Source organism: Chaetodon auriga, chromosome 15, assembly GCF_051107435.1.
Source record: "Chaetodon auriga isolate fChaAug3 chromosome 15, fChaAug3.hap1, whole genome shotgun sequence".
NCBI classification, from domain to species: Eukaryota; Metazoa; Chordata; class Actinopteri; order Chaetodontiformes; family Chaetodontidae; genus Chaetodon; species Chaetodon auriga.
This window is the reverse complement of record NC_135088.1, coordinates 11,181,068-11,193,442: the sequence shown is the minus strand read 5'-3', so window position 1 is coordinate 11,193,442 and position 12,375 is coordinate 11,181,068. Positions and strand designations below refer to the sequence as shown.

General features: G+C 45.6%; 1 protein-coding gene across 4 annotated transcripts in view; it reads right to left on the bottom strand.

The window, feature by feature from the left end:
• Window positions 1-296: 296 nt before the first annotated feature.
• stard13a (StAR related lipid transfer domain containing 13a) overlaps window positions 297-12,375 on the bottom strand; it is a 37,231-nt gene continuing 25,152 nt past the window's right edge. For all 4 annotated transcript variants that reach the window (XM_076750401.1, XM_076750400.1, XM_076750399.1 and 1 more), the window contains 13 exons: window positions 11,194-11,265; window positions 10,195-10,276; window positions 8,689-8,752; window positions 6,833-8,151; window positions 6,399-6,569; window positions 5,519-5,678; window positions 5,166-5,364; window positions 4,615-4,828; window positions 4,370-4,484; window positions 3,379-3,630; window positions 2,897-3,114; window positions 2,407-2,583; window positions 297-2,324 (listed from right to left, as the gene is read on the bottom strand). In XM_076750401.1, the coding sequence (XP_076606516.1) occupies window positions 2,207-2,324; window positions 2,407-2,583; window positions 2,897-3,114; window positions 3,379-3,630; window positions 4,370-4,484; window positions 4,615-4,828; window positions 5,166-5,364; window positions 5,519-5,678; window positions 6,399-6,569; window positions 6,833-8,151; window positions 8,689-8,752; window positions 10,195-10,276; window positions 11,194-11,265 (3,161 nt within the window). In that variant the 3' untranslated portion in view covers window positions 297-2,206. The remainder of the gene's footprint in view (window positions 2,325-2,406; window positions 2,584-2,896; window positions 3,115-3,378; window positions 3,631-4,369; window positions 4,485-4,614; window positions 4,829-5,165; window positions 5,365-5,518; window positions 5,679-6,398; window positions 6,570-6,832; window positions 8,152-8,688; window positions 8,753-10,194; window positions 10,277-11,193; window positions 11,266-12,375) is intronic.

Here is a 12,375-nt window from a genome sequence, read left to right as displayed (position 1 = left end):
TGACGTGTGGTAGTGGAAGAGCGAGAGGATGATACAGACACTCTGCTGCCTGGAGTATTCCTATAATACTTCTATGATTGTTCAGTGGTATCTGTGCTGCTGAAAATACACCACCAGAACAAGCCACCTCTGTCACAACATATTTTAGTGGAGACGTGACTACAGATACAGTTTTCACTGTAAGGTAAGGATTACAAATCATCTACTGTATGTATTTGTGATTTTCATTCTTTATAATCACAAAATAACTCAATATCAGAGACTGAAGAAAATTGCCACACAAGACAATGTTTTTGTTGAATCCTTAGACTTTTTATTCTGTTGTTTAGAAACAATGGTTGTGTTTTTTGTCACTTTGTCAGAAACAACCACGCAGACCTGGTCTCAGCTACTCAGCTAGGTTTGGAGCCTTTCCCCACACAACCGAGGGCTCACGTCAGATTCAGTCACTCGCTCTTTGTCTCACTCACACACACGTATTTACACACACACACGGACGCGCGCACATGCCACACAGCTCCCCAGCAAACAGCACCCACACAGGATTTTGGTGGCACTGTAGAGATATTGTATTATAGCAACACCATAGCAATGCTGCCTACAGCCGGAACAAAAAGAAGCCAAGGCGGTGCCATGGCAGAGCAAGCTTTAGTCTGCTATTGCTTTAGTAGGATGGTGTGCGGAGAGTTCACATTTCACAGCGTATCAATATGATAGGAAGACCCTGAAGAGCTATGATGTTTAATCTGCTGGCACAGAAAGCGTCATATATATTTACAATACAGGCTGTACGTATATCTAAAATGCAGATACACGGGCACATCCATGCACACACACACACACACACGCACACGCACACATACACACACAATTTCAAACATGCTTCCCAGAAGCAGTGAAATGGTCACATGTCTTAGACATTGTATAACATGACAGCAAAAAAAAAAAGCAAAAGTGATACCATATACATCGATATAATGACAATAATAACTTTAAAATAACATTTAGATAAGATTAACACTGAAAATAGTGACAGAACTAAATCAACAGTGATATCCAACACAATGTTTCCATAACAACACATTTATGGACCCGATGACTGTTTCCCCTTTGTGTGATTTCGATCCCTCATGTACTTGTTTGTTCCTGAACAAGTGCACTTTTCACAATGTAATGCTGACATGTTGTACCCATATTGTACTGGTCCTGGTCATTCCTGGTGACAGGGAGCATTGGGATTAATGCATTTTAACCAGTAGAAGGCCCGCTCATAATTAAGTGCATTTTATAAATGTGCATCTGTCAGTGATAAGTTAACAGCTGTGCAGGAGGAGTGAAAAAAGCTGCTGCAGTCTGCATTAGTTTACACATGGACAAATTCCTTTAAAAATGTGTCTACTGCAGGAATAAGATGCCAGTATCAGATATTATTGTTTATTGTTCACTGTTATTTTTGATTAATTTTTGATAGGGTTGTTAGACTGGATGGATTTCTCAAATTAATCTGTACAAATAAAATGATTTTACTTTAAATATTAATGTTTTTTATCCCATTTTTGATTGTACATATGACAAAATCAGGTACGTTATGAGTTAGCTTCAAATGTATACTTCATAACAACAGCAATGATTAAAGTGATATCAAATTAAGGTGTTGCAGATTAAACATTAACCCTAACACTATGGCAACCATCTCATGATCACACTGTCTTGTGCTGGCTGTCTTATTAGCTCATCTTTTTTCCAAGATAGCAGATTAGTAGATGAGGATTTAGAAAAAAAAATGACCCAGAGCATTAAATACTGAAATACTTTCAGTCTGTACAACCTCATCCTTCCAATAATGTTCATCATTACAAGCCAATTATATGAAAAAAACAATGGCTATTCAAAGAAAATCAAATTAGCTGGAAACTGTGCTTGGAAAAAACATAATTTATAAGATAAATAAATAGTGATAAGTTGTTAAAGTTAAAGACTCCTGTGTGAAATGGCTGGAATAGAGGCCAGAAAGCACTCTTCCGTTCCCTTGTGTGTGTGAATGACTGTCACTCAGTACAGTATGGTACAGTAAAGCTCAGTGTGGCTCAGCAGCATGAAAAGACACCATATCTCCACTGCCTGGATGATTCCCCTCCTGGGTCACTGGTTCTCAGGCCCAGCTGCTCTGGAAGTGTAACCCAAGACAAAGCTTGATTCCTCGCGTTCAGATCTTGGCCTCAGTGCTCGTCTGATCCGGCGGGTGAAAAGAGGCGCGGATCATCTGGGCCTCGTTCACACACAGGTGACCAAAAGCCTTGTTGTACCATTCTGGAGACCTTCCCCTGTAAGACCAAACAACGCACATTAATGATTGCAATGTGGCTTCAAACCTCGACTGTGAGAACACCTGAAGTTGGCCCACACCTGAGGTCCACTCTGGAGATGTGTGTGAGCCTGGTCCTCCCAGTCCCACAGGGCTCGAGGAGGTACTGTGACTCCAGCACCACCCCCCTCACTGCTCCCATGCGTGGGCTGTCATCGTGTTCGACGGATACACACACCAGCGCGCAGGAGCCTTTACACAGGTCTGTGCGCCACGATCTGAGGAGGCGGCGAGTTCAGGTTAGTGGGAATGAGAGATTGTTGTGCAACTAATCGTTATTTCCATTACTGACTAATCTGCAGATTATTTTCCAGATTAATTGATGAACTGTTGGTCTATAAAACATCAAAAGACAATGAAAAGTTCCATCACAGTATCCCAGGGCACGAGGTGATATCATCAAATGTCTTGTTTTTCAAGAAAATTCAATTTATTATAATGCAACTATCACATGTGTGGTAGGCTGTGCACTGCTCAACAATGAGTAATTCTTCAGAAAGCAGCCACACACTTCGGTTCATTAATCCTGACCTTAGTACCACGTAGTCGCAGCTGGGTTGAGGTGCCATGTTGCAGCAGGAGTACTGGTACACGTCTGTCTGCTTATCCAGCGTCTCCAGAACCTTCTCCTGCTGTAGCTCCGTCTGCCACAGGGGGCGCTCCCTCAGCAGCCGCTGCAGCACCTCGTTGGGAGTTGCCGATACCTCAACAGACACTCGCCACCGTCGTAGAGGGTTCCCGTCTCCCACCTTGCACACAAACACATCATTACAGAAGAGATTTATACCTTTTCTGATGGTGTATCGTTTGAACGTGTATGTGGGTCTCCGTGCACAGGGATATGTTAAAAACAGAATTTTCCCTAAATTTCCTCCAGAGTTAAACAGACAAGTGATCTAATAATTTCCCTCCTGTGCAATCATTCATAAAGAGGCTGATATTCATGTTTTCCTTTCTTTCTTCCCTTCCCCTCTCAGAATCCATAATAATCCAGAAATTCAGCGGCCACACACCTTTTTAAATGCCAGTTCTGTGTGGTCAGTAGATGAGCGAGACACCCAGCCTTTGCTCTTATCCTTGGCCTCTTCCAGCAGGTTCTGGACCAGCCTTTCTAGATGTGCATGATAGGATCCTTCCTCATCCTCCTCTTCTTCATCCTCATCCACTTCCTCCTCATGGGCCTTGCACAGCTCGTCCAGCGGGGGCACCATCAGCTCAGCTTCCATGTAGGAGTTGCGAGACTGGGTCACCATCTCCTCTGGGATCTGGGGAAGAGACGGAGGACTTGTGTCACATCGCACCACATCTGTTCAGGCCTCAATACTAACATGTCTGAAGCACAAAATACAGCTTGATAAATGAAACAAAGTGTGATTTGACTGGCTCGTCTATTGGAGCAACAGCATGTGTACTGAGATGAGAGAAAAATACGTCACACTGGCACTTGCAAAGTTTTTTTTGGTACAAAAGTGGAACATTTTAATAGCCATCCTTTGCCTTTGAAATATCATCATCCTACAAAAAACCTTTAAACTCCAACACTGGTTAAATTTGTGTTTTGGAAGAATTACACTATCCTTTGTGGGTTAAGAAGATTCAGCCATTCTTGCTCACATTAAGCTCAAAATTTCATGGTGATTAAGGCTGTTTTTCTGAACAGGCTGTCACGGACAGCAGCTGTATATACTGTACACGCCGACAGTCTCAAGGTAGCGATGATATGCAATTTCAGAAATGAGCTCATTACACACAATTATACTGTAGCCTGCAATAATAACAACTCAGCAGAGGAAACATCACTCTGCTTCACATAGTCAGTTAAAATGTCTTATAGAAAGACGTGGTCAGGCATTATTTCTTAGTCAGCACAGTCAATTGCACAGCTTCTGTCAGTCATTTATCATTTTTTACCTCTGTGGAAACAACCCTGAAAGTAGCAGTCAACCCATCATGAATGGATAAAATATGGACGATCAAATACGGCAAATAATCATAAATCCTGACCTGGAAGAGACGCTGGCACTCAGTGATCATGTGTGCCAGGCCCTGGGTGGCGGCCAGGTTCTCACTCAGGTCCTTCTGATCGGGCCGGCCTGTGGTGTACTTCCTCTGGATTGACCTGGAGGAACAGAGATTACACGGAATATGCAGAACATAAATCATGTGAGCGTTTACACAGAGGGATGCAGAGTAAAAGCTATTTCTGTTCTTTTCTGTCTAAATATCTGTTGATCAGTTTCTATCTGCACCTTGGCGACAGCGTCTCGTTCTTCAGTATGCTGAGGTGGAAGAGCGAAGGCCCCAAACAAACAGCCAGGTTCATCGGCGTCATCTGGTTCTCCTCCACCAAGGAAGTGACGTCACGCAGGAAGTAGAGCAGTGTCTGCAGGACCTCCCTGTTTTCGTCTGGCATCAATAAAATGGCTGCTCGGACGGCCTGTAACCTCTGATCCTTTGGGACATCTAAAGCCAAGTAGTGAGGAGGAATGATACATAAAGAAAGTGGATAAAATTTAAATGTAATATCAAACACTGTTTCTGTCAGATTTGGCTAATGGTGTCTACAGTTTAGATTTCATCAATAGAAAAGTAAAGCTGCAAGTTTGCCACTTATTTTGACTGTTGAGTACTTTCAGTACGTGTACACTGTTAGAAATTCCAGCTTATGAACTTTAGTACTAATATACTGCTCAACTGTACCGATCCCCATTCAAATTGTCTAATTTTAAACCATTTGCAGTCATCATTATCCTCTGAGGCAGGCGGCTGTTACAGCAGTCGGAGCTCCGAGGCAACTTACACTGGTAAATGTGCAGGAAGGTTTCCCCGAGCTTGCTCGTTAGCAAAGGCTCCGGCAAGTCTCTGAAGAACTGTTTGACCATGTCGGCCACGTCGTAAGCTGATTGGTCCTCGTAGCTCACCGAGTCTGGAGTCAGCTCACACTGCTGCCTCAGAGCCTGAATACGAGACTTCACGCCGGACTTGCGGAACAGTCCCACCTGAGACAGGTGAGAAGCAACGACAGAGAAGAAACAAAGCACTTATTTACTTTGTGTCAGATGTCTCTTGTTTTAAATTTGAATAACCAACATTTAGCGTGATAGTGAGAGAAAACGGGCAGACTCTAATTCAGTCCTGTAAAACCTCTCTAACCTGGTCCAGACAGTGTGTTCTGAGGTGGCCGAGGGCCTGCTGTAAACACAGAGGGAGCGGAAAACCACAGCGCTGGACATGAATGATGAGGGGGACACCAAACACACTCTTCTCTTTGTAGTCTGGAACCTTCATGCGCTTCATAAACTTGGGCACAGACCTGAGAGCGATGGAGAGAAAACAATTAGGGAAGTGTGTGGGAGAAAGAGCGGCCCAAGCTTTCATTATCTTTCTCTTCATGTTGATGCTGGCCAGCAGAATTTCCCTCCGGGGGATTGTAAAAAATCAACAGGCCTGATAGTTTACAACACAAGGATGTGCTTGTGTTTGCAGGTCATGGCGACTGTTGGCTTGTGGCGCGTGGCTGGGAATCTAAAGCCAGTTTTTGACCAACAGTTTGACGACCTAATCATGCACGAACCCTTTGTAACAAGTGGGATCAGTGTGAGATATCAAGTTATGGTTTTTAAAAGGTGTGTGAAGGTGGTGATTGTATATATTGTCCTGCTGTTTCAGCTCTGATACTTCTGTAAAGGTAAAGGAAGCGGTAAAAACAGCCTTCATAAAAACAGTCACACACAGAGCATATCTTCCTGATTGAAGATCATAAATAATAAGCCCGTAAGAACACAACAGAAAGTTTGTTCAATTTCTCTACAACCCTGATTGGGACACTGTGTAAAACAGTAATAAAGCAAAATGTGATCACTTGTTAATCCTTTTTGACATGTACTCAGCACAACAGACAGCTCAAAGACAATATATTTAATGTTTTACCTCATCAACTTCATTGATTTTTTAAATATATGCCTAATCAGAATTTGATACCAGCAGCAAAAGAATGGGAAAGTAACATGTATGTGGCAGCATGTGTACCCACCATGTCCAGCCATGTTTATTAGACATCGAGTATTTCTCCATGATGGCAGTGAGGCGGAGCAGAGAGAACTTCTGCAGTAGGCTGAGCTGGCCTGCTGATTGGTTGCTGATGTGCAGTGACGATGCTGGTTGGTTGAGGTGATCGGAGGTTCTGAAACTGGGCCATCGTAGACTGGGATGGTGAGAAATTACCGGTAAAGAGCAGGAGAGACAGAGTGATTCAGTTCGTAGAGGCCTTATGTTATTACTGACTATTCGGGTGCATTCACTTATTGGTTTCAAAATTAAGTAGTTTAGATGATCAGGCTGAACTGTTGGCTTGTTTACAACCTGCCTGAGCGTCTGACCACTCGTTTCTATAGATAAAAATTAGGGCCTAAACTCTAAAAGGAGACCCAGGATGTAATAAACCCCAATGCCCAAACAGCTACTCACCGTGGTCGAGTCAGTGACGCCCCAACTCCAGAGTCCCGCCTCTCCCGACTGGTCCCTGTCGAATCAGTGTCGTTCAAGGAGACCCCATCTCTCTCGCCTTCACTAGGGGTGGTCCTGCCCTCCCCTTCCTCCTCCCCCTCCCCTGCCTCACCCTCGGGCAGCACGCTGCGGCTCCAGTGGTCCACGATTTGCTGCAAACCGCTGACATGCTGGATGATGTCATCTAGGTGAGGGAACAGATTGTCCTCTTTCTCTAAGTCCAGCAGGTCACCTGTGCTGGCGTAAAGGTGGGAGCCCGGCACGTTGTCATAAACACTCACCCTGCTGCCCCGAGGAGCTCCGGGACAGGGGGGCTTGGACAGAGGCTTACCAGACCAGGGCTCACCCAGGCCGTTTTTGGGTGCAGAAGTTTGGGCCCGTGCCTGGGGGCCATTGCTCCTGTCATCGGGGGAAGGCACCAGGCTCTCTATGGATAGAGCTTTTGGAAAGGTGCCCGGTTTGTGGTCTTTGGGGATGTGAATGAGGAGGTTTTCATATGAGTGAAACTGGTTTCTGCCAAACTGGCTCTGTCCATCAGTCCTCTTACCCTGAGAAGGCAGCTCCATATCTTCCAGATACATGCTGCTTCTCTTGCTGGCAGTGCGGGGTTTTGCACACACAGGCTCCTTCATTCTGGGCACCACTGCCTCACTGCTGGGGCTCACACTCACCGTCGAGTGGTCTTTACAGTCATTGGTAAGGGACGCAGGGGAAGTGCCACCATCAGTTTGGTGGTTGTGTTTGGGACTCTGCTCTAATTGGCTGATGGGAGTACACTGGAGCATCTGCAACGCGTGAGGCTCTTCCCCCTGCAACACCGGCCCACTGATGACCAGCGGCGGCCTGCGATTTGAGCTTTTCCGCCTCGTCGACGGTCCCCAAGTGCGCATTATTTCCATGCGACGCAAAAACTCTTTGGCTTTACTCCGCCCTCCCTGCCCATGGCGACTGCTCTTGATTGGCAGGGAGTTGTAGTGTGGAAGTTCCCTGGGTGGTTGGTAGGAAGCGGAGAGAGAGGCCATAGATATGGAGTCAGGCATGGCGGAGGCGGAGTCCTCGCTGTGCAGCGAGGAGATTTCTGTGATCTCCTGCTCACTCAGGTCAGTCAGCACACTCTCACTGCTCACGGTGCTGTGCAGACCCTCCCCCTGACCTGTTGGGCTGCTTTCATTGGTGCTGTCCAACAGGAAGTCTTGCAGGCGAGACCAACGCCGGCTGCTCCACTCGAACGTCCATCTTTTACTGATGGCCAACGGGTCATCCTCATCAGAGTCATCACCCTATGGAAGGATAAAAGAGACATTAGATAGAAAAAATCACGACTGATTGTATTATTTTACTGCTGGTCCATTTAGGATTTACTACAATCAATCAAGAGTTGTAAATGCAGCATCGCATAGACTTAAAGTTTAGACTCGAAGATTTTATTCTCTCAAAGAGAAATGCCTGGAGCGTGAGCAGCTGCAGTTCATCTGTCATAAACACCTTTAAAGCGTCAATGTGCATTTCTTTAACTGTTAATTGTTTTGAGACGTTGATCTCTCTGAGCAGGTTGGATGGTTAACCACACCTGTCCTCAGAGAGGCTGTTGGTATATACACCATTTGGTGATGAAGATCCGCCTGGGATCAAAATGCTGTCCAGTTAAATCAATCTGTGGTTTGGACTCAGTTGCTCTCTTCAGTGTTTGAATCTCACCCGCCTTGAATCAACTGAACCAAATGAAAACACACACGGCATCAAACGCCTTTGACCTGACAACAATCATCGGCACAGTCAGTTCAGATGTCTTACAGTTGGAAAGAAAAAGGTCTTACTTTCTTCTTGGGGTGGCTGACATCCAGTTTCATGGAGGCACACTTGTTGAGAGTATTCAGACGTCTGCAACACACACACACACACACACACACAAGCACAGTCAGTGAAACATGCTCGAGCTGGTGGGTCGGAAATGTCTGTTGCTGTGTGTTTGTTTCCTTCTGCCCTGTAACACTCTCACTCTCTTATCTCTCCTTCCTCATTTCCACCGTCTCCTCTGAGTCTGATCAGTCACTCTCACACATGCTTCTTCTTTTCCCTCTTTGATCTTCTTTTCTGACTGAATCCTTCTCATTACACTCTGTCTGTCCTTTCCTCCCCTTATTCCTCTCCTCTCCTTGTCTGGCATTACTCCACTGGGACTGATCCCCACCCTCAAAGAGTGCATCTCCCCCTTGAAACACAGCCGGCTCCTCCCCTTCACTTCCCTCCTTCCTCCCGCTCATCTCTGTGGATGTGCTGGGGGCAACCTCCTCACCAAAAATTCTCTTTTGCAGTCTGCACCCATCCTTCCCACCGACTTCCCCCTCCCCCCTTCTGCAAATTAGGGAATGTGAACAGCGGCTGATTTGGACGGTGGTGTCTGTGGTGATGCCTTTCAAGATGGAATTATTAAAAACATGTTTCTGGGCTCGGTGAAGATTTAAGCCTCTAATAGCACAGTGGGAATGTGTCCTTTTTTTGTTGTCTGAATCCTGCTTGTTGCTACACATGAGACAGAGAAATACCAACAGTAAGAGGCGAGCTGTCATATCAACTGTCTTTCTTGCTGAAAGTAAAAATCCAAGTTGACAATTACACAGGAGGAGCTCTGGTAGTCTCCACACCCTGTATTTCAGCTGCAGGGTGCTGCAAACTATTCTTCCTGGTTGAAGGCCTATACACTATATTTTCTTGCAAGCATGAGAATATAATCTAAAATTACAGTTCTGGAAGAAAAACAATGTAAAGAGCCACGCACGAACAAGAGAGAGCTCATTATGAGTGTGTTTTACAGCCCCTGAGACAGTTCTCAGGGGGGATGATGTGTATTCTCACACAATATAGCTGTCAGCATTCACTAATGCTATAATTACCACACCCTCCTCTACCATAGGCACTGGTGAATTGGAGAGGTGGGGGTGAACAGAGAAGAGAGAAAAAGATGGGGAGAGGGGCAACATGGTGGCGCAAGCTGGGAAAACTTCAATGGGAAGAGAGATCATAGAGGTGTGCAGAGGGACTTAAAACACACACTCAAAGCCATCTGGCAGAATATACTGGCATCCCCTCACTCCTTCCCTGTTACCCTCAGCCCCCCCGTTTTGCCCCCTGAGGGTCTCTGCTCTTTGAATGGGAGATCAGAGTGTGGCAGAGGGGAGGGGAGGTGACCAGATCAAAGCCTGGGTGTCTGAGCAGGAGACAGGGATGGAGACTTCATTAAGGGTCGGGGTCAGACATCTAATGATTAGCAGGGGAGGGGGGAGGGGGTTCTGTCTGTAAATGACTGCAGTGAGCATCCTTACCGACACAGAGGCTCCACCAGATCCCGGTCCAGAAAGTCATGGTCCCTTTTCACCGAGGAAATATCAATTGGAAACTGGGAATCTGTAAGAGAGGGTTTCGTTCGTTAGTGACTGACAGGAGACGGTGTGTGACGTGTGGCACAACTGCTGTCGCCGCTCTCAACACCTGTCAGCTGCATCTGAAGCTTACAGAACACACACACACACACCCCAAAATAACTTGAATTCCCCCACAATGCCAACGCCAAAATGACTCAAGCCTTTTATTTTGGTGATTCTGTGTGTGGTTGGCAGCCTGCAAGCATCATGCACACCCGGGAGCAGCCACAGAGTCCCAGAGGCCGGCATCCATAACCCGACATTACTGGAGCTCACAGCAGTTCTCAGAGAAGCGCAGAGTGTGTATGTGTTTGTGTGTGTGTGTGTGTGTGTGTGTGTGTGTGTGTGTGTGTGTGTGTATGTGCTGCTAAAGCAGGACTGCTGGATTTTAAGAGCTACTTCGTAGATTACTGGGGCCATTTCCTGTTTGTGCCTCAACTGTATGAGACCCGATGATCATCACATGAACGAATGCATGTAGCTTTTCCAGAAAGGTGGAAGGAGGGCAAGACAGAAGGAAGAAAAGAGGAAGGAAAGAAAGAGATAGTAAGAAAATGCACTGGGAGAAAAGTGGTGGGCGAGCTGAGGACGGAGTGGAGGGAGAAAGGTGGAAGAAAGAAGAGGGAGAGAGAAGCTGTGAGAGTCCCAGTAGAGATAACAAGGCCTTTCCCATGACCCCTCCCTCTGGACAGGAACTGAAGCCTGGAAATAGAACGCAGCGGTCCATAAGACGGGGATACGAAGATGGAGGGTTGGCAGAAAAAGAGAGAGAGAGACGCATAGATGATGGAAAAAATAGGGAGAGAAGGGAGAGATCTGAAGGGGGAAACAAGGCAGCTAGGTAAATGCTGACTACTCTGTGTGTGTCTGTGTGTGTGTGTGTTTGCGTGTGTGTGTTACCTTCATAGAGCTGGGCGTACTGTGGAAATCCCGCCGCTCTAAGCCAATCACAAGCCTCCTTCGCCTCAATCTCTGTAAAGAAGGAAAAAAGCAGTCGAGGCATGTTGAGAACACTTGTGAACATAGTGATCATATGGAATTCAGAGCAATAAAAAACAGTGTTGAAATGGGCCCAATATCACATCGCTTTTGTCGAGGAAAGTCCCCACATTATTGAGGTTCCAGCTGTCTGATGTCTTTTGGATGCGCAACTTGATGTTAATTACTTCCTCTGTGAAAACATATGCTAAACGCAGATAAATGAAGAGCCTCGCACTGTATTTGTCTGTAATCCCCATTAAAGCATTTTCAGCGTACGGTGGAGGAAGATCTCAGAGAATTAAATCTTCCTCTGGGAATTCAATGGAATGATGAGATTGGAAAAGCTGGAAGCGATCCAGTGAGGGACACGCATTTTCTTCAGACAAAGGCAACATTCGATACAGCTTAGAAACATATTCTACACTAACCCAACAGTCAGTCAGATTTCGGCCCTTAATGCATAAATTTAACAGGCCTTACACATGGCACCACACCCCATTAGGTGCCGCTGCCAGCGCCACGAGAAGTTTTACGGGCATTTGTTTTACTGCTTTTTTCCGTGAGCATATGTATTTCTCACACTGCTAAACTGGCAGCCCTAAAATGTGCATGTGTGTGCGTATGTGTGTACATTGTCTTTATGAGCAGTCACTGATTAAACCGCTCTGCAGAGCTTTGTGCTGACAAAGACATTTGAGTGACCCCGGTGCCAGCGATAAAATACAGTAAAAGATACACGTCCAAGCACATTTACACCAATACCTCCACACGTATACGTTAAAAAAATGTGCAAGAGAGAGAGAGAGTGTGAATCTTGGGGTTTGTAGAAGGATATCTCAAAGCTCAAAGCTCAAACAAATTCTACAAATTAGAAATAACAGAGGATGGATTACAGAGTCATATCAAGCCATTAGAAGACATAAGGACAGGCTAATTGACAAGTTTTTAAAATAATACAAACTTAATGAGACAATAGTGTCACCGTCATGGAAAAACCACCCACAGCCACATTGCTTCTGCACCATCCTGCAGTCGTTGGCCGTCTCTCATACCCTTCAAAACCCAATTCATTCACTTTCACTTGTCTCATTCAGTCATTTC